Source organism: Budorcas taxicolor, chromosome 1 (genome assembly GCF_023091745.1).
Source record: "Budorcas taxicolor isolate Tak-1 chromosome 1, Takin1.1, whole genome shotgun sequence".
NCBI classification, from domain to species: Eukaryota; Metazoa; Chordata; class Mammalia; order Artiodactyla; family Bovidae; genus Budorcas; species Budorcas taxicolor.
The window spans coordinates 45,770,701-45,791,864 of record NC_068910.1 but is presented as its reverse complement, the minus strand read 5'-3'; the positions used below and the strand labels follow the sequence as shown (position 1 = coordinate 45,791,864).

Sequence of the window (21,164 nt, the reverse complement as noted above, 5' to 3'; positions counted from 1 at the left end):
TCTAGCACGTCTGACAGCTTACAATGTGAAACACTGTGCCTGTGTGTTCGCAGGGACACAGAACCACAGTGAGTGGTACTGTGTGATTCTGCCCCGACACCAAACCGCAGAATCACACAGCAGTGGGATTCTGCTTTCGAACCACAGCAGAACTGAACTGAAGCCCTTAAAAATCGAACTCACCCATCTCTTCACTGTGCAGGAAGGGAAACTGAGGTGCAACAGAGTGATCTGGACTTCTCAGGCCCCACAGGGCCTTGTTTATTCAAGCATCTTCTTGCTTTCTTGCACAGTCCAAGGAAGGTCTCCGAGCTGGGGGAGAAAAGTCTTCCCATTTTAAAGCTGAGGCAACAGGTTCCCCAGGCCCAAATTCACTGAGTGGGAAACCTAAGCACACCGTGTCCAGGACTGGGTGGAGGGAGATACACTGCAAGGAGAATCGGGGCAGCTGGGCAGAAAGGCCCACAAGGCCTGGAGGAAGGGAGACCCTTGCAGAGGGATTTGAAGGCTTCTCCCTGCTTGGACTGAGAGGCAGAGCTTGGGTCATCCCCTTCCCTGAGGCGCATCACCTAGATGAAGGAAAGCAGTGAAGGCCTCACTGTGCTCCTTTACAGAGGAGGCAGGGAGGCCCTCATCTTTCAGGGAGGACCCAGACACCCTACCCCAGTCCCATGAACCCCAGGGGCTGAGTCAAGGTTGCTCTGGGAGGGGGCCTCAGCCCAGCTGTCCCCTCTGCGTCATGTGCGGGAGGCCAGGCAGCTCGCCTTACCCGGCCGGGTCCAGCTCTATATATAGCCCGGCTTGGACAGCTGCGTAGACTGAGTGCGACCCAGCAGGAAGGCAGGGAGGGCGGAGAGGAGGCCACCCACCATGGCGCTGGGCTTGGAGCAGGCCGAGGAGCAGCGGCTGTACCAGCAGACGCTCCTGCAGGACGGGCTTAAGGACATGCTGGACCACGGCAAGTTCCTCGACTGTGTGGTGCGGGTGGGCGAGCGCGAGTTCCCGTGCCACCGCCTGGTACTGGCTGCCTGCAGCCCCTACTTCCGGGCGCGCTTCCTGGCCGAGCCTGAGAGCGCAGGCGAGCTGCGCCTAGAGGAGGTGTCCCCTGACGTGGTGGCCCAGGTGCTCCACTATCTGTACACGTCAGAGATCGCGCTGGACGAGGCGAGTGTGCAGGACCTGTTCGCTGCGGCGCACCGCTTCCAGATCCCTTCTATCTTCACCATCTGCGTGTCCTTCTTGCAGAAGCGCCTGTGCCTGGCCAACTGCCTGGCGGTCTTCCGCCTCGGCCTCCTGCTCGACTGCGCGCGCCTCGCCGTGTCCGCCCGCGACTTCATCTGCGCGCGCTTCTCGCTGGTGGCCCGCGACGCCGACTTCCTAGGGCTCTCGGCCGACGAGCTCATTGCCATCATCTCCAGCGATGGCCTCAACGTAGAGAAGGAGGAAGCCGTGTTCGAGGCGGTGATGCGATGGGCAAGCAGCGGTGACGCCGAGGCACAAGCCGAGCGCCAGCGCGCACTGCCCACGGTCTTCGAGAGCGTGCGCTTCCGCTTGCTGCCACGCGCCTTCCTAGAGAGCCGCGTGGAGCGCCACCCTCTCGTGCGTGCCCAGCCGGAGCTGCTGCGCAAGGTGCAGATAGTGAAAGATGCCCACGAGGGCCGCATCACTGTGCTGCGCAAGAAGAAGAAAGAGAAGGGGAAGGAGTCGGCTGGGGCCAAGGCCACTGACAAGGGCACAACCGAAGCCAAGGCGGAGGAGGAGGAAGAGGAGGCAGAGCGCGTCCTACCGGGAATCCTCAACGACACCCTGCGCTTTGGCATGTTCCTGCAGGACCTCATCTTCATGATCAGTGAGGAGGGCGCCGTGGCCTATGACCCGGCAGCCAACGAGTGCTACTGTGCCTCCCTCTCGACCCAGATCCCCAAGAACCATGTCAGCCTAGTGACCAAAGAGAACCAGATCTTCGTGGCTGGAGGCCTTTTCTACAATGAGGACAACAAAGAGGACCCCATGAGCGCTTACTTCTTGCAGGTGCCTGGCCAGCCTTGGGAGGGGAGGCCAGTACTGATTTCTGGGCACTGGGGGGCGCCTTGGGGCCCAGCAGAGGCCTGTGTCTACTTGTTGGGGAATGTCATTGGATCTAGGCTGAGATGTAGACCGGGGAGGATGAGTGACAGCCATTTGCCTGAAGGCGTTATAGGCAGCTGACAATAAGACGTATAACTTTGGTGTCTCAGTTTCAGGGAGATATCAGCTTTCAGATAGTCAGTATGTTGGAGGCCCTAGGTCTGTGCAGGGATTGAAGTCAGGGACAGTGAGAAGGAGCAAGGTCAGTGTAGGGGTCCTGGCTAAGACCTCTGCATGAAGCTGGGACTGGAATGTGGACTAGTGTGTCTCAAACAAAGGAACAATCCTCCCTTCCTTCCCATTGCACAGATAAGGAAACTGAGACCCAAGAAGGAGCAGGAGAGTGGGGTGTCTGGTCCAAGTTATAGTGTGACAGTGGGATCTCAGAGGGCAAATGTGGTTTCCTTGTGACTGGCCACGTAAGTTTAAGCCTTGCCAGTTGGGTGAATTTGGAGACGTGGAGGGGAGGGTGCTGTGCTTCTGGGTGGGAACCAGTGAGCATGGAACAGAGATGCGAAGGAGCCTAGTGAATAGCATGCTTACTGAAGCCTAACCAGGCTGGAGAGGGGTGGGGGGCAGAATGGTGCCAGTGTTAAGCTGAGGGGTCGGGAGAGCATCTCTAGCAGCCAAGGCACAGGGTGGGCACACTGTGTATACTCTCTAGGCCTCTGTTTGTAAATGGGGATGTTATACTTCCCTGCTTGATAAGATTGTCTGAAGGTTAATTGATGGTTATAAAGTGTTCATCAGCACAGTGCTCAGCCCTCAGAAAACTCCACCAAAAGATGAGCCACTAGTATAGTTATTAACAGACTGTTGGGAATTCCCTCTAGGTGGGGGAGGGCTGGGGTTCAATCTCTGGTTAGGGCTCCACTCTCACTGCCGGGGGTTGGAGGGATGCGGGTAGGTGGGAGGGTGTGTGTGTAGAGGCGGGTGGAGGGCTGGGGTTCAATCTCTGATTAGTGAACTAAGATCCCACAAGCCATACGAATGTGGCCAGAAAAAACGACTGTTGGAGTGCACAGGGCCATAGGCTTATTACACTGTAAGTTTGAAGGAGTGGGTGGCTGTATTTGGACCTTTCCTGTGCAGTGGGATGGGATGGAAAACAGGGGTCAGGCAGGCCTCAATTCAGGAATTGTACTGGGGAAGGGCCAGGGCGGCAACTGGGCCTCCCTCTCAGAGACTCCTTCTCAGCTCTGCAAGGGATGCCCCATCACGGTGCTATAAAGGTGATCTCCGGGCCCCTGTGGGGTTGGGACCCTCAGGCTGTTCTCAGCCCGATAGGAGGAGGGGCACTGTCTCCAGGCACCGCGTCCGGGCTGCGCTGGCCCTACCTGCAGGCCCAGACTCCTCATGACCCAGGACGGGGGGTGGCCAGAAGGTGCTGGGCTGGGGCTGGGGAGAGGAGTTGATGAGAGGGTGTGAGGAGGGTCGCTGACTGGCCGCCCGGCCCGCAGTTTGACCACCTGGACTCAGAGTGGCTGGGGATGCCGCCGCTGCCCTCGCCGCGCTGCCTCTTCGGCTTGGGAGAGGCTCTTAACTCCATCTACGTGGTCGGCGGCAGAGAGCTCAAGGACGATGAGCAAAGCCTGGACTCGGTCATGTGCTACGACAGACTGTGAGTGCGGGCCAAGGATCAGGGGGCTGGGCGGGGCGGGGTGAGCGAGAGCCTAGGGCTCGGGGCGGGGCGGGGCTGGGCGGAGCGGGGCGGGGCTGGGCGCGGTGAGCGAGAGTCCAGGGCTGGGGGCGGGGCGGGGCTGGCAGGTGAAGTGGGAGCGGGGAGCTGAGCGGTCTGAGGAGTTCCGGTTAACAAGCCGGGTGCATCCCAACACGTGTTGGGTGGTGGGCGGATGCAGAGACGGACAGAGAGCGCCTTACTCTCCTCCCCTCTAGGTCGTTCAAATGGGGCGAATCGGACCCGCTGCCCTATGCCGTGTACGGACACTCTGTGCTCTCTCATATGGACCTAGTCTACGTCATTGGCGGGAAAGGCAGCAACAGGTGAGGCCCGGGCCTGGAGGGGAGAGTGCAGCAGCCGGGTCGGCGGGCGGAACCGAAGCAGAGTCTCCCCGAGGCTGTCAGGGGTCTGTCCTGCCTACCTTGGAAGGCACCTGGAGGGGCTGGGCCAAGGGAGAGAGGTGGCTCTGCCCACCCCCGCCTTCTCCTTTCTCACTCACTGCCCCTCCACCCCGATCCCATAGGAAGTGCCTGAACAAGATGTCGGTCTACGACCCTAAGAAGTTCGAGTGGAGGGAGCTGGCGCCCATGAAGACTCCCCGCTCACTCTTCGGGGCCACCATCCATGACGGCCGCATTTTTGTAGCTGCTGGGGTCACAGACACAGGGCTGACCAGCTCAGCCGAGGTGTACAGCATTGCAGACAACAAGTATGGCTGCTTCCCGCCTCCCCACCCCCTTCCACAGGACAGCCAGGGACGAAGGTCCCACTGTAACCCTCTGGCCCCACGGCTTTGGGCCTATGTCAGCCCTCTCTGTGTCTGCTCTGGCAGGAATCATAGCACCTAATTTGGGTCTCCACCATTCCGCTTGGACATCAGCACAGATGTAGCCCCTTTACTCTGGTCAGCAATGAGGTGGGCTTCCCCTACAAGAAGGGGCAAGTGTTACGGCCAGCCTGGTTTGCAGGCGAGATCTCCCAGGAGATGCCAGGTTCCTCATTCAGAGACTCATACTGGTCACTGGCTTGATGGCTAGAGATAAGGGCAGTAACCAAGATAGAAGCTGCCCTGCCCAGGGAGGTCAGGAAGAAAACTGTGCTGGCAGACCAGTTGGACTCTGCAGCTAAAGGGGTGGTGGGAGGATGCCCGAAGGCAAAGGAAGCTAGTGCCAAGGCAGTTAGGAGAAAAAAAAAAGGCAAGCCCATTGGATAAAAGGGCTTTGGCAGGCTGGATAGAGTGTGGTGGGTGAAGGGAGGTGGGGATGGTGGATACTGGGGTTGGAGAGATGGCCAGTGGGCTGAGGCACTTTATCCCCAGAGTAATGAAATGCCTCTGATGGGTTTTAAGCTCCCATCTGTGTTTTACCAAGATGCTTCACGGCAGACCATGTAGAGAAGAGATTAGGGATTTCCCAGGAGGCGGGGGTACAGCTGTGTAGCAAGTACTGATGGTGGCCTGGAGCCGTGGGTACAGCCGTGATGGGGCAGAAAGGATGCACCAGAGAAAGGTCTAGGCCAGTGTTTCTCACATGCACACGAATCTCCTGGGGCTCATGCCAGAATGCAGATTCTGAATCTCAGGTCTGGGGAGGGATCTCACAGTGTATTTCTAACAACCCCCCGGGTGATGCTGCTGCTGCTGGTCCATAGGCCAAACTCAGCAGCAAGAGTTCAGGAGACAGAAGAAGCAGGATTTAGCAATTGATTGGATGGTGGGGGTGAGAGGGAGAGGTGGATGGTTTTGAGTGAGGCTGGGAGGTCATTTATTGAGGAGCTATTGAAGTTAGGTAGGAAAAATGAGGGTCCCCTTAGAACATGTGGACGTGAGGTGCTTGGGGGTGTCCAGGAGGAACCTTCTGGGGCAGAGAGAGGGCTGAGCTGGAGGGTGAGATCTAGGGGTCAACAGTACTCCATGGAGACAAGCTCCCTCAGGAGAGAGGTTGTGAGTGGGAGAAGCTGAAGCCCAAGCCCTGAGGGACAGCAGGGGTAGGTGCTTTATTCAGCAAGGAAGCCTTGTCATGTCAACAGAGGTGTGTACTGTGGGCCCTGGATTCTGGTGGTTGGGAGAGCAGTTTTGGAGGGATGGAGGTCCAACCTCAGGAGTTAGGGAGAGTGAAGGCAGCTTGAGGGGCTCTGGGCTGTGAAAGGGAGAAGAGGGAAGGGGCAGGAGTGCACAGGATGGTCTTAGTGGTGACCGAAGTGACCAGTAGGAGTTGGTTTAGAAGCAAAGGTGGGACCTTGGGGAGGTCCCTGGTGGCTTTCACCGAGGATTGGTTGGATGGAATGATAGGGGCACAATGAAGGGAAACATGAGGGGCAAGAGAATGGGGAAGAAGAGAAGACCAGAGGGTGTTCCTAAGCAGTCAGGGAAGAGGAGGTTGTGTTTGCAGAATGGGTGCCTGGGAGTCGGATTTTGAAGGTTGCAGCTGAAGCTATGGATGCTGGCAGGGGACAGTCACTGGGCTTGCCGAGGCCCATGGGGGCACCCCCCTCATCCCCCCTTTTTCCCATCAGGTGGGCACCCTTTGAGGCCTTCCCACAGGAGCGCAGCTCACTCAGCCTGGTCAGCCTGGCAGGTACCCTCTATGCCATCGGTGGCTTTGCCACTCTGGAGACTGAGTCCGGGGAGCTGGTTCCCACAGAGCTCAATGACATCTGGAGGTGAGCCTGGCCCCAGGGAGGTAAGAGGAATTGTGAGCAAGGCTGGGTGGGCACCGAGGCAGTGCCTGGCAGGCTCATGGGCGGGGCAGAGCTGACCCCCTTCCAGGGAACCCTGTGGGGACGAGACAGCAGGCATGCCTTGCTTAGCCCAGGGTCTCTCCATTTGGTTGGAAAGTCTGGGTACGCACACACGGCACTGCACCCCACTGTGGAGTATCAACAGTGTCACAGTCAGAAGCCAATGCCAAGGTTAGGACCCAGACCCACAGAAATTGGCCCCAGGGAGCAGAGTGGGCTTTTCCTCTCTCCTCCCTCCTGAGGGGGAGAGCTGGACTGGGATTGAGAAGTCGCTGGATCCTAGCTTCTCAGCGCCTTGCTTCTTTGGCTGATCCTACCTGGGGGTGGTCGGGAGAGGTTTCAGCCATCGGGGCAGCTTTTGAACCTTCAGTGATGCCAGTGCTGCAGGCGGCCTCTGGGGAGCAGCACTGCTGGGAGAACAGGACCCAGGACATGGAGGGTGCTGGGGGTTACTTCTTCAAGGGTTCAGTTGAGAAATTCTCAAGAGGAGGGGATTGAGGAGGTGTAGACCTTCCTGGAAGGAGGTGGACTTCAAGGAGTATGGGATTCTTGGAACTTCCCTGGTGGTCCAGTGGTTAAGACTCCATCCTCCCAATGCAGGGGCATGGGTTCCATCCCTGGTCAAGGAACTAAGACCCCATATGCTATGTGGTTACAAAAAAAAAAGACTGTGGAATTCTTGAGAGGGAGCCCTTCCTAGAATGTAGGTGTTCTTTAGTTAGGTGCCCACCCTTTTCCCAGAGCATGGAAAGGAAGGAGGTGGGCCTGGGGCTGGGAGGCAGCACCTCCCAGGGCTGGCCTGCTGCCCTCTTCCTGCGGGGCCCCACCCTGGACTTGGCTGACTGAGCTCTGCATCCTTGTCCCCACTCCTCCCACCCCAGATACAATGAGGAAGAGAAGAAGTGGGAAGGGGTCCTCCGGGAGATCGCCTACGCTGCTGGTGCCACCTTCCTACCTGTGCGACTCAACGTGTTACGCCTGACCAAGCTGTGACCAGCCCAGAGGGCCTGAATGTGCCCTGTCCCCCATGCTGCAGACCACAGAGGCCTGGCCTTGTGGGTGGGGACTCCAGGGAGGAATCCCTGGCAGAGGAGTTTGGCAGAGGCAGAGCCCACCTGGATCCCAACCCATCATGGTGCCCCAGAGACTGCTTCAGCTGGGAAAGGGAAATCGCTGCCCAGTGCTGGGGCTTCGGACAGGGATAAGAAACTTTCGGCCTCTCCAGTGTCTCATATCCCCCAATGTTCTTGGTCCACGAGGCAGAAGCTCACGGGGTGTCAGGCTGCGCCCTGGTTCAGCCCCAGTCTGGCTGTGTGCTGGTAAATGCCCCACAGGACTCAGCCTCCTTGCCTGTCAGGTGGGGAGCGACCCCATCGAGTGCCTTGCAGCCTGAGTAACTCTCCTTCTGCGAGAAGAATAAAGTGCCTTCTGAGCAAGCTGCTCAGTGTCTGGGATGAGATGCTCCAAGCAGCAGTGACCAGGTGGTTTGAAGACTTGGGGCTTCTTGTGTTCAGCTGCTGGGCTGCCAAGGTCGGTGGCCTCTGCCCTCCATGAATGTCTCCTATACACTCTGTGTGCGCAGAGAGTTTGAGCCCCCTCCCTGGACCTCTAGCTCCTCATCTGGCCTGGACAGGGAGCCGGGAGACCACGGGAGGAAGGGGAAGGGAATGGCTGAACCATGGTAGAAAAGTCTTTTATTCTATCAGTCAGGCCCCATCTGGCCTGGCCTGGACCAGGGCCCAGGAAGAGCTGAGCAGGACCCATCCCTCTTCCCCTCCGCCCCTACTCCAGCTTCTCTTTGTCCTGCTTCTGTTCCTCCTCCAGAGCCAGGGTTCGCTCTCGCTCCTTCACCAGTTGGACACCACAGTAGGTGACAAACAGGATGGCCAGCGTGGTCTGGGGGAACCCTGGGTGGGGAACAGGTCATGGGTCCTAGGAGCAGAGCCCCCCTCCACCCCCGTGCCTCTTCTCAGTTGGCTGTCCCCTCCCTGTTGGGTCCTTGAGGAACTGCGGTGGGGTGGGGACATTTCAGGAGGCCACGATTCTCGAAGTGGACGCAGGCACACTCTGGATCCACTGTCCTCACCTGAGAGCAGCAGGCGCTGGGCGACCAGCTCTGAGAACTCGGGGCTGTTCAGGCTTACAAGGTTGTACATGATGATGGCCCAGAAGTTCATGGCCCCAAAGACAGCGCGGACCCTGCGGGACATCTGCTCTGACAGAGAGGTCTGCTTGGTCCAGGAAAACATTGGCAGTGAGGCAAGAGGCCCAGGGGAAAAGAGGATACAGTGAGTCAGAGGCCTTGCCCACATGGCCACAGGATCCTAGGATATGCCCGTGTCTCTGAGACTCACAGGTCAGCTCTCCCTCTTTGTTAAACATGGGAAACTGCACCCTGGAGAGAGGACACGGCCTGATCAACACAGCGAGGGCCAGGTGCCCCCACCCTGCAGAAGGTAAGGGAGGGCCAGACACCCACAGGAGGAGTCATAGCCCTGATGACAAGGAGGGAGGCAGTGAGAAAGTTCTGAACTGAGAGTCAAGTGTGGCTGGAAGACTCCAGAGGTCAGCAGTGCCACCCATTCCAGGGCCCCAGCCAACCCCAGCCCCAGACCTTCCCTGCTCACTTCAATTTGCGCTAGGGGCTCCAACTCTGCCAGCTTCTGTACCCAGAGCTCAAAATTGAGGCCAAAGCAGTTAAGACATGACCAGAGGTAGACAACATCACAAGGCCCAAGCCACAGAGTGGTGATGGCAAATGTGGCTATGGTGGCCCCCAGCTCTGGGATCACCGCCGAGTGCTCCCCACCAATGTAGTCATACACGTACCTGCAGGAAAGGTGGAAAAAGGGGCCGGTGGGAGTGTGGGAAAAGGCAGGTGGGAGGTGGGCAAAGGATACACAAAGTGGGGCAGCTTCCTCAACACTATCATCCGGGGCATATTCAACATCCTGGGCCTCAGGTGGCTGCTCCACTTCTATCCAACTTCAAAATATGGAGGGCTCAGCCTGGAACTTCCCGTCCTCTCCAGCTACCCTCCTTCAAGTGATCTCATCCATACCCAGACTCTGAATGCCATCTCTATGCCGATGAGCCTCAAATGTATCTCCTGACTCGTAAATCCAACTGTTACCAGACACCTCATATGAATGACTGACTCCCTCATCCCTGCCCAAACCTGCTTCATTCCCATCTCAGCCACCATCCATTCGGTTGCTGCCAGAACTCTTGGTGCCATCTTGGATTCTCAATTCCCCTCTCCACTCACATCCAAGTGAGCAAATTGTACAGCCTCCACTCAGTCCTGAGCACTGCTCATGCCTCCAGTGACACCACTCGAGTCTGGGCAATCATCTCCTCTTACAGAGGTTATTGCAAGGACCTAAGCTGTCTCCCTGCTTCTGCCTCTGCCCTCTACCGTCCATCGTCCACACAGCAGCTTTTGTTGCTCAGTCGCCTCCGACTCTTTGTGATCCCATGAACTTCAGCATGCCAGGCTTCCCTGTCAAGGCATCTTTTAAGAGTGTAACCCAGATTACCTCACTTCCACAATTATACCCTCCCTCAACAGCTCTTCATTACAGTTACACTCAACCACCTTCCTATGGCTAGAAGATCCCACGTTGTCTGGTTTCTGCCTCCCTCCCTGACCTCATCACCCACCATTCTCCACCTCATTCACTGTGCTTTCCCTTACCAGTCTTTCTGACACTCAGAGACACACAGCTAGTTCCTGTCTTGAAGCCTTTGTACCTATTTTTCTCTCTGCCTGGAAATCTGTCCTCCAAATTTCCTATCATTCAAGTCTCAGTTCATCTCACAGAGGCCTGCCTGAACCCCAACTAAAGAAGATTCTATCCCATTACACTCTTTTATTTTCTTCATAACACTTTCCACTCTCATCTTTCTCTCTCTCTCTCTCTCTTTTTTTTTTTTGACCTGTTTATGGTCTGTTTCTTCCTACTAGACTGTAAGTTCCATGAGCTCAGGGTCTTTGCCATGTTCACTACTGTATCCCCAGAGCCTAGAACACTGAGTGCCTGGCACACAGTAGATAGATGCTCAATAAATATTTGTTAAATAAATTTGCTTGAAACCTGTTGCATAGCCAGTGTCTTACTTGATTTCCTCATTCCCAGTGACTTCTTCTCCACTCCACTCCAGTCACCCACTCCCACGGCCACACCCCAACTTTTTCCCCACTTCTTTTACTTCTCCCTGATTCCCATCCTTCACCCAGCCCCATCTGATCTGACTCCCTAGCTCCACTTCTTCAATCTCATTGACTCCCCTACAGTCCTCATCTCCTGATGCCCTTCTATTTTTACCACCCTTCTTAACAGGCTTATAATCAATAAGTCATCATCACAAATAACCTAAAAACCGTTCTCCCTCACTTCTTCCTTCTCACCCATCTGGGAAAGCCCAAATCACCCACTTCCTCCTAACCTGCACCCTAGAAACTAAACCCTAATGGGGAGAATCCCACATCTTGACATATTAGAATCCATAAATCCACCACCTCCCACACTATCTGGGCTGTCAATGTCAAAGTTTCTCTAGCCAGCTTCTTCTCCCAGGCTCCGCAGTGGCTACTCCACCTTCATCTCTCCTGCAGGTATGAGTGGGTGTGTGGTGATCTAAGCAAGGGAGGCACATAGATGCTGCCTCCCTCCATTCCCAAACAGACAGCTCTCAGCTGATGACCTTGCCTTTTATTTCACAGAGAAAATCAAAGGCTTCAGGAGGAATCCTTCACCTTGCCACACTCATCCACCATTCTTCTGCATCCACACTGGCTTTTCTTCCTCCCCCCTGTCCTGAAGCCAGACCTCTGCCTCGCACTGGTTCCATTGCCTCTTCCCTTCTTAGGGACCACCCTCTATCCTACACTGTCAACTTCTTTCCCTCTACTGAATAATTCCCCTCAGCACCCAAGGATGTCTCATCATTTCTTGTCTATAAAACACCTACTTCTCCCTTCAGCCATTCCTATGTGTCCCCCTTCAGTGCCACACTTCTTCCAGGGGTTGTCCACATCCGGACTTCCCTGCAGTTCCTCAGTGCCCGCCCCCCAGCTTTCCCTCTGCTCCCCTGCCCCTGTGTCTCTGCAGAAACACTGAAAACCTGCAGGCAACCAACACTCATGCCCACTCTCTGGCTTCAGCAGCATCCAACCTGCTCACCTCCACCATGCCAGGATGGGCTTCCCTTAGCTTCCAGGGTGCCCCATGATCCTGACTTTTCTCCTGCTCCTCTGACACTCCTTTTAGGCCCTTCTGCCAGCTCTGCCTTCCCCCTTCAACTAGAGTCCTCCTTAGCACACGACTTCCTGGGAGTCATCGCCCGCTCCTTCCTGATGGCCTCAATCCAGGGCCAGGTCCTGTCCAGGCTGCCTGCTGTGTGTCTCCACTCCACCATTCTCTCACCTCCAGGGCCCCTACCCACGTCCAAACCCCCATCTTTCACTTAAACCTCTACCATGACCTCCTCACTCCCGCCTTGCTTCCTCTGGCCCAGGGGGTGACCTTTGAAATCGTGGACCCATCTGGACACTGCCTTGCTCAGATACTTGGGGGATGGCTGTGACATCCCCCGACCCCACCCCAACTCACTTGCAAAGCCAGTCATTGATGCCACGGTCAAAGTGTCTGTGGGAGGAGAGGAGAGAAGACAGGTTTAAATCGGACAGGCGCCCAGCTCTGGAGCATGGGGCAAGAGGCTAAGGGAAGGTGGGGATATCGGCGGCGTGTCCCCGGACCTCACACTCACGTCTCTGCAAAGACATAGAGCGCTGTGATGCACTTGGGAGGCTGGGGCGGGTCCAGATGGTCGAGGCGTGCAACGGTGTTGACGACTCCGAAGAGGACAGCTGCCTTCACCCAGTCGTACACCAGGTTTGAGTAGGCTAGGCCAGCTGCAGACAGAGGGTCGTTACTGCCTGGGGGCCGTCACATTGGCATCCCCTCCTTCCCCCTACCCTGCCCCGGGCCTTCCCAAATCCAGCAGGGTGGTAACTGAGCCCAGCCCTTCCCTACGGAAAATTACTAGCTCCTGGGGCGGTCCTTGCGCCCGGACCGCCCCCATGGCGGTCCCGCCTCATGGAGGTCCCGCCCCCACGGAGGTCCCGCCCCCACGGAGGTCCCGCCCCCACGGAGGTCCCGCCCCACTCCGAGGACGGGGCTGGCCCCGGGGAGATGCTGTCGGGCTGTGGAAATCGTCCCTAGGCCCCAGGTGGAGTGGGGCGCCCTCTGTAGGATACCCCTCCGGGCCTCACAAGGCAAGCCTACCTCCAAGTCCCGCGCATTTCAAAGAGAAAAGCCCCGCTCCCCCACCCTTCCATAGACGCTGCCCCGGCTGCGACTCCGCCGCTGTGGGGGCGCAGAGGTCGGTTCTGAGGTGGCTGCCCAGCCCTCGTCCCGGTGCTGGGCCCGGCGCGCACCCACCGAGGGCGCTGTCCGGGAGACGGTTGACGAACTTGAGGTCACTGGGGATGGTGAGGATGTAGAAGAAGTGGAAGAAGACGTCCACGGCCAGGATGGCTACCACGCTGAGTCCTGCTTGGGCCCGGATGCGCCACAGCTCGCCCTCTGGCCGCACCGGCTCCACCTGGCTCACCTGAGGGGACGCCCAAGTGTCTGAGCGGGGAGGCCAGCCCTGCCTGCGGGAGGAGCCCTGTCGGAATGGTGAGTCACCAACTGTCTGGGGACCTGAAGGTGAGGGGAGACGCCGCTTCATCCCGGCTGCCCCGAGTGTGGAGACCAGGCCCCTCTGGCTCCTGCGAGGGGTTCACTGCCAGTCATGGTGCGGGGGAGGGGCTCAGTCCTGTCTTGGGAGCCCACAGGGTGTCTGTCCCCTCACCTGAGCGTGGAAGCGATCAAAGGTCATGATGGGTCCGAAGAAGAAGAAAGGCAGGTAGAAATTGTACTTGAGCAGGTCGGCTAGGGAGTAGCGGTGGTCAGGGTGGGCACAGCTCTCCAGCGCAAAACTGGTGCAACGCAGCACCGTGAAACCGCAGCCCCCGTGAAACAGCACCTCTTGAAGATCAAAAGTCCCTGTTACAAACCCGCTCTGGATGGGAGAGAACAGGCCACCGGCTCACCAGGGTGTCCCTTGTCTCTGGGAAGCCCATCCCGCTTCCAGCAGGGGCCCAGCCTGGTCCTGCCCTCTCCCTCTGCTGGCGCCAGTCAGCACTGGCCGCCCAGTGCCAGTTAAGTGCTGGGGTAGAGCTGGACATTTTTGCTGAGGTGGACGTGATTGCCTCATGGGCCAGGCATGCTCTGTAATCAAAGGGTTGAAGACAGGTGGGAAAGTGAAGGAATTGCTTGGGGAGACTCTGGAGGCCAAGGGTTTGGATGGAGTGAAATATTTGGGATCTTGTCCCTGTACCCTCCACCCCTGCCCTGCCCCAGCACACACCTGCCAGGAAATGAGGGGTTCCAGCTTGAAAGAGGCAAGGCTGGCCAGACCGACGCCAAGACAGAGCCAGGGCTGGCCAAGGAGTGAGACCACATAGAGGCCCACACAGTGGCCAAGCAGCAGCAGCAGGTACCAAGGGCCCATGGTGCCCGCCACGGCCAGGGCCCCATACACAGCATACATCCAGGAGCGGAGCTGTGGACAGGGAAAGTGTGAAAGTGAAAGTGTTAGTTGCTTCAGTTGTGTCTGACTCTTTGCCACCCCATGGACTATAGCCCGCCAGGCTCCTCTGTCCGTGGAATTCTCCCGCCAAGAATATTGGAGTGGGTTGCTATTGGAGAAGGCTTCAGTTACCTCTTCAAGTAAATGGAAGTGGGACTCCTTACTCGGGAAAGGGAGGGGGCGGCTGGGGTGGCTCAGGTCCAACTCACCTGAGGGGCAACCATTGTGCAGAGTTTAGCAAATAGCACGTGTCCGGAGAGGGCGAAGATGATGACATTGCGGAAGGAGGTGAACCACATGACCCACTCGAAATCAGCCACATCCTGGGGCAAGTCCCGGCAGGTTAAGGTGGGGTGAGGGCAGAGTGGGCTGGTCAGGGTCCCAGCACCTTCCCCACCCCCAGAGTCTTCTTATACATTAGAGGAGAGCAGTGGCGGAAGGTCCCTGCCTTCCCCTCTGGAGACAAGTACCAGGAAGATAGGTCGAGAGGAATGAGGGGCCCCATATGGGCTGCCTGCTCCTTGGAACTCCCCCTCTGCCCAGCCCCTTGCCTGACATTCTGCCATTATTGCAGTGTTCTGGGGAGGATGGTGCTGGAGGTCCTGCTGAAGCATGCCTCGAGTTGTTTCTTAAATGAGCAGGGTCTGGTCAGACTTGATGTGACCCCAGGAGGACAGAGGAGGGGCCACTGGAGGAATTGAGGCTGCTAAAATTCAAGCCAGGGACCCTCCCCACTGAGAGCCCTCTTGTTAGATGGGACCATTGGGAACAGGGGAGAGTCAAGAAAGGTTTGGGATGGAAAAGGTGTGCCAGGGATCAGGGACCCCAGTCAGGTACCCCGAGGTGTGGGGAACCTACCATCTTCCGACCAATGTACTCCCAGCCGGGTCGCACAGACTCCCGGAAGGCCTTCCTGTGGGCCCCATCTGAGAACAGAGTGTGGCCTCAGGGGGAGGGGCCCCTTCACACCCATACCTGCTTCTATAGCAAGGCTGACTCCACCCTGGGGAGAGGTGAGAGGGTCTGGGTCTTTCTCTGCCTTTGATTCTCTCTAGGTCTCGCTGTGTGTCTGGGGCCAGGTCTCTGAATTCCTGAGTGTCTGAGTCTCTCTGTTTCTGTCGCTCTGGCTCTGGCTCTGTCCAGGTCTCTGTTGATTCTTCTGCATTTGAATCTCCCTGTGATTGCATTTGGCTCAACACCTCCCCACCCCTTCCCTGCTCAGGGCCTAGGGACTGCCTTTGAGTCTGGGGCCTCAAGTTTCTGACCTTGCTGGGCAGAGAAACTTGCTGAGAACCCCAGGGGAAGAAGAGTCCCACCCCTCTGCCCCTGGGCCCAGCTGTTACCTTGTGAAGCCTCAAGAAGGCCCCGGCCAGCATAGGCTAGGGCCCCACTCAGAACCAGGGAGTACAGGCCCAGCTCTGCCGCGGGCAACGCTGTCTTGATGCCCATAGCCTGGATGGGGCTGAGGGAGAAAGATCGGGTGAGGGCCCTGAAGCCCCCCAGCCCTGCCTAGCGCAGTTCTTGGTCCCTCGCTGAGGTAGTAGGGACCCCACTCTGAAGAGAAACTGCCTTTCCTGCCCCTTGGGGACCTCATAGCATCCTTCCCCCCCACCTATCTTCCACTCCTCCCAGGCCCCCTACCATCTGGTGCCCCATCCTAGCTGCCACTCTAGCTCCCGCCCTTCCCACCAAAGCCTCGTGAAAGCATTCTCTTCACTCTCAGCCTGCCTTCTTCACCTTCATTCACTCCGCCATACCTTTCAGGTGGACCGGTCCCCACCCTCTGCTCAAACTGCTCCTCCAAGGTCTCAGATGACTTTGATGTGGAGAAATTCCCTCTGCATCACCTCAGTTGTATTTCTGGCCCCCAGGTCCCCACTCCCCTCAGTAAATCTCCCACAGTTTCTGACGAAACGCCACCCCCTCGGGGCACCCTTCTGTGATCCCCACCTGCTCCTGAGCTGCCTTTACTTCTCAGGACTTTCCCAGGTCCTGCCCTAGCACCAAGCCCCAGTCCCTCTCATTCAGCGCCTAGCTTCTCACCGACCCCCATTACCCCACCCAGCCCCTGAGCCCCAGCCTGCCACATCCCTGGTTCCTGCCTGCGTCTGTGGCCACACCGGCCCACTCTCTCAGTGCTCCGTATTCAGGCCCTGGAAGCTGGCTGGAGGAGTGCTATTTGAAGAGGTGCCCTGGAGTAGTGGGTGTGGGTAGGCTGGGCCAGGCAGACACCAGGGAGTGTGCTGGCCACTGCCCAAGGTGCTGACCTGTGTTGGGCTCAGGGTGAGCTTGGCCACTCCCTCCTGCCAGGCCCTAGCTCATCCCCAGGAGTCCTTCTGGGTCATCTCTGGGACCTCAGTTAGAACCTGTGCCCTCTGTATCCTGCTCAAACTAAACCAGGACTTTCTCAGAGGCTCCATGGGCACAAATTAAAGGGAAGAATGTATCTAGGCATCCTTTCTGTCTGGGCTGAGCAAGAGGTGGCTGGCAGAGCCCTGTCTTCTGCCCCAGATCCTCCCCCAAACCTCCCTCATCATTTCTGAAACCAGCTCCTCTGGGCCGCTAAAGTCAGCATTCTCCCTGTTGCAGTGATGGAGGAGTCGTGGACCTGTCAAGGTCACACAGTGGACCAGGGACGGGATTGAGTTTTCTCAGTGAGCCCCCTGGAGTCTCTAATTGAACAAGCCAGTCCGCTGCTCCTGCCACTACCGGGGGGCTGCCCGACCTGACTTCTCCACTGCCGGCCTGAGGGCTGAGGCACCTTCTCATGGGCCGGGTGGGTGTAGGGAGGCCCTGAGGATCAGGTTAATGGAGCAGAAGCTTGAAACCGGAGCACGGTGAAGAGCCTGTGAAATAGCTTTGTCAGCTGCCTCCCACTCGCCACTTTCCAATTTTAGCTCCCCATGGCCGGTGCCGGGTGTCCCCAGTGAGGCCTGTGTGAGCACGGCCAGTGCTGGCCCCCAGCCTGGGACCTCTCCTGATAGACCCCCGGACCTGGGCCCGCCTGTGGACAAAGGAGTGCCCCCTGCCTACCGACCTGCCCGCCTCAGGTACACCTGGAGTAAAGCTGGCTTTGGAGCCTGAGGTTTGGGATGAGGAACCTGGGGTGGGTTCCTTGGGTCTCAAGAACCCTGTAGTGGCTGCATCCCTAGCTGGCACTGACCTTGAGGCAGCTGTGAGGGACCCTGGCACACTGCCCACCGCGGGGCTCCGGGGTCCTGCGTCCGACTGTGCGACCGTCCGATCAGCTGGACTCTGGGGCCACGGTGGGGTGTGTCCAGCCCTGGGGTCCCCACCCCCTCGAGGCTGTGATCGGTGAGTGGTGACAGCGGGAGGAGGGGGGAAGGAGGAGGGCAGGGAGGAGGTGGCCTTCCTGGAGCGGAGCTGAGCGAAGTGGAGCAGAGCCGAGTGCTGCAGAGCTGCTGGCCACAGGGAGCTGCAGGGAGGATGGTGGGGGGGCAGAAGAGGTGGCCACTGGCATCGGCTCTCACCGGGGCACCTGGATCTCTCTTCAACCTGCCTTCCCTGGTCCACAGGGCCTGTGTCTCCCTCTCACTGCTCGCCAGGACTCCCCTCTTCCAGGAAGCCTTCCAGGTGGCCCCCGCTGACCTCGGCAGGCTTGTGAGCTCTGCCCTGCCTTGCCACACTCACACCATGCACACACTTTGATGGTCAGCTCCATGAATTTTGGTACACACCTTTACGTGTGAATTCTCAGGGCACCCCCACCTAGCCCCCTGCACTGGTCCATTTTAGCAGGCAGAGTCCTGCCTGGCTAGGCATCAGTGAAGGGGGGAGTGGAACTGGAACTGACAAGAGAGAATGTGAACCCCATACCCCGACCCTGTCCTACAGGGAGCTGCCCAGGTGGAGGGGTGCTAGCAGGGTCACTTGAGTGGGTCCTCAAGGGTAGGCACCCTCTCCATGCAGGATGGAGGCAGACAACAGTGCTCCCAACCAACTGAGACTCCTCTGGGGGAGACAGGACCCTCATTCTGGGAAGGGGTAGCCAAGGCCTCAAACCAGCCAACCTGATACAGAGGGGTATCCTGAGGGCCACTCCACCCCAGCTCCAGAGCCCAGTGGGTCAGACAGATGCATAGGTGGATGCCAGACCCCAGAGTTCCCTGCTGGGGAGTGTGCCAGGGCCCCTCACAGCCTCCTTAAGGCCAGTGCCACCCAGTGATCCAGCCACTCTGGGGTCCTCTGGGGCAAGGATCTCAGTCTGTGAGGGTCTGTCTGTGCATGTGCCAGGGGTCAGAATCTGGGGGCAGAAGGAGCTGTGTGATAGTAATCCATCAAGGGTAGGTCCTGGAGCCCATGCTGATCCCCAACCCCAGTCATAGGCTCAGCTGAGACTAGAGGAGGAAGGGGTGCTCTCCTCCCTCTACCCCCAGCAGGGGCACTTCCAGGGCCTGAGCAAGGCCTGGGCAGGAGAGTCCCTACCTTTCCATAATACCTTAAAGCGAAAAGCTCCCTCCCAGCACGCACTCCCCAGAGTGACACGGAGCCTGGCATGGCTGGTCCCTAGCTCGGAGAAGCATGAGCGGTGATTCCTGCCCTGTAGGGGCTCAGTGGGGGCTCCAGTCATGGATCACAAGTGCTAGAGGAGGCCAGCATCAGGCAAGGATGCCTAAGCCAGACTAGGGCAGGCTTCCTGGAGGAGGTGGGACACCTGAGCAGAGTCCTGAGGCAGAGGCAATGGTGGTTAGAGGAGCAATGAGTTAATCACGGTAGCCAGGCATGGTTGTAAGACCGTACAAGGATTAACTCTTTTTAATGTCACCACAATTCCTAGGGAAGGGGTGATTGCCATTTTTCCTAGTTGACAGAAAAGGAAACTGACGTACGAGGAGGTTAGAATCAGCTGTTGGGTCAACTGCATAAGCTTCTGAAACTGGTTGCCCTGCAGGGGCAGGAATCCAGCACACCCACACCCGTGCTGGCTGAGACCAGCCTGGGCCAGCCATCCAGCTGGTGCCCTTGTGAGGCTCAAAGAGAATGACTCTGGGAAGCAGATGGGGTGGTCTGGCTTCACCATTCAGAAGCCAGGTGCAGCCAGCCCGACTTGAGCCTGAGCTCCTCCTTGCTGGCGATCCACTTCTCTGAGCCTCAGATGCTCCTCTGTAAATGGACACCCTGCCGGACCTGACCTCACTGGGTTCTAGGGGGGATTCGATGACTCCCTCCATGGCCAGGCCCTGGCTTACTGGACTGCTCATAGAGAGAAGCTGTTAAGAGAGGTGGAGACCCCTCGCTCACTCCAGAGGCCAGGACAGGCAGCACTCACACACAGCAGGAGGTCCACCAGGCGAGCCCCACACAGTGGGGTCTGTCGGGAGCTTGGATGGGGTGGACGGGAGGTGGGTGGAGGGCTAGGGAGGCTTCTTGGACCTCAGGTTAGACAGCCTGAGGCCAGCTCCTCCCTGCATGAGGGGTGCCAAGGGGAGGGCGCCTGGCACCCACAAAACGAGGGGCAGGAAGTGACTGGCCTAAGATCAGCAAGGGCCACTGGGAAAGATGGGCAGGGGGCCAATTTTCTCAAGTGTCAGAGTCCTTTTTATTTGTTTCTGGTTGCTGCTCATAGTAAAAATTTGGGGAAAGTGTGTGTCTGGTATGTTGTTTATGGTGTGTGTGTATGTGTGTAAGGCTCAGGGGCTGTAGGAGATAGGGTGTATGTGCAGGCACCGCCTGTGAAGATGGAGCGGGTGGGCAAACGCTTCTTTGGGGTTTGGGGGCCTGGAGGAGTCCTCCGGAGGGCCAGGGACAGCGGGATGTGTTTGGGGCTTGAATCAGCCTGAGCCAGACTGCAACCTTATTCAGCTCAGCCCTGGTGCCCCAGGGGCCCCCACAGGAACAGTGGCCAAGCCACACCCATGACTCAGCCAGGTCTCACCTGTCAGTGTTGGAACCTGAGCACCCAGGCCCACAGCCCACAGTGTGGCCAGGGACAGTCCTCACGTGAGGCCTCTCCATCCTCGGCCTCTTTGTTTGTTGCACTCTCCGGGCACCTGTCTGCTATTCCCATCACCGTGTGGCTCTGGGCAGGGACCTCAGTGTTCCCATCTGCGGGAGAAAAGTCCAGCCCACCGGCTACCCACCTGCCTGAGGGCAGGGCAGGTCCTCCTCAGGGACAGGCGCTGCTGCTCAGGAGGGGCCAAGGGCACTCACCTGGACAGACCAGGTTGTCCCTCTCCCCACCCGGCCCACCTGGGTTAGATCCTTCAGGGCCCTGTCCTTGTCCCCTTTGACAACACTTTCTTCTCCTGGGCCTTCCCCTCCCACCCTCTCCCATCCATACCTCAGGGAGAGTAGAAGGATGGCCCCTGCCCCACTCAGACCTGGGCAATGAGCCTGGAAGCGTTGTCTCCCCCGAACCCCACCCCACCTCTTCCTGCTCCATCAGGGCCCTCCATTTCCCATGCCTCTTTGACCAGACCAGCAGCTCTCTAAAGGCAGCAGCAGCAAGTCAGGTTCACCTCTGGGTCCCTAACAGGCCTGGAGAGGCTGGCATGCTGTTGGCATGCGGTGACTACTTGATGGGCAGCTGGCTGGGTACCTGGTGGCCTGGGAATCTATCTACCCAGCTGGTCCGGGGCTTCTAGGATCTCAGGGGCCGAGTCTGCCTTGCCTGGTGCCCCCTTACCTGGGGCAGAGGAGCTGCTCGACAAGTATTTGTGGAACTAATAGAGGAGATACTGAGGGCTGACATTTATTGAGTGCTTACTGTGTGCCAGCCACTGCACCAGCACTTGGCACCTTTTAATTCAGTGAGTCCTGAAGAGGGATTCTGCTGGGGGAGTGGAGCAGACCTCTCAGCTGGCCCCTCTGTGTGTGTGCGTGCGTGCGTGTGTGGCAGATGTACCTTCCTGCTAGAGAAGACCAGTCACTTGTGTTACTTGTGCAGTGACTCACATAGGCGGCATACATACTGTGCAAACCCCCTCCTCAGGGAAAGCCATCCACAGCTTCCTGG

General features: G+C 58.0%; 2 protein-coding genes and 1 long non-coding RNA gene across 4 annotated transcripts in view; 2 read left to right on the top strand and 1 right to left on the bottom strand.

Moving 5' to 3' along the window:
• Window positions 1–813: 813 nt before the first annotated feature.
• On the top strand, window positions 814–7,983 carry KLHL40 (kelch like family member 40). Its single transcript, XM_052640580.1, has 6 exons — window positions 814–2,031; window positions 3,588–3,748; window positions 4,024–4,131; window positions 4,332–4,517; window positions 6,323–6,469; window positions 7,429–7,983. The coding sequence occupies exons 1-6, from the start codon at window positions 871–873 to the stop codon at window positions 7,538–7,540; spliced, it is 1,875 nt and encodes a 624-aa protein (XP_052496540.1). The 5' UTR covers window positions 814–870; the 3' UTR covers window positions 7,541–7,983.
• A 247-nt stretch (window positions 7,984–8,230) lies between these two features.
• On the bottom strand, window positions 8,231–17,669 carry HHATL (hedgehog acyltransferase like). Its single transcript, XM_052640586.1, is given in 13 exon segments — window positions 8,231–8,454; window positions 8,634–8,775; window positions 9,175–9,376; window positions 12,163–12,198; window positions 12,320–12,464; window positions 12,994–13,165; window positions 13,409–13,618; window positions 13,967–14,161; window positions 14,398–14,511; window positions 15,047–15,114; window positions 15,532–15,650; window positions 17,352–17,530; window positions 17,532–17,669. Coding segments are annotated over 13 exon segments (1,845 nt in total). The 3' UTR covers window positions 8,231–8,329.
• Window positions 17,111–21,164, top strand: part of LOC128048294 (uncharacterized) — a 22,843-nt gene continuing 18,789 nt past the window's right edge. For both annotated transcript variants that reach the window (XR_008199385.1, XR_008199384.1), the window contains exon 1: window positions 17,111–17,238. This is a non-coding gene — a long non-coding RNA (uncharacterized LOC128048294). The remainder of the gene's footprint in view (window positions 17,239–21,164) is intronic.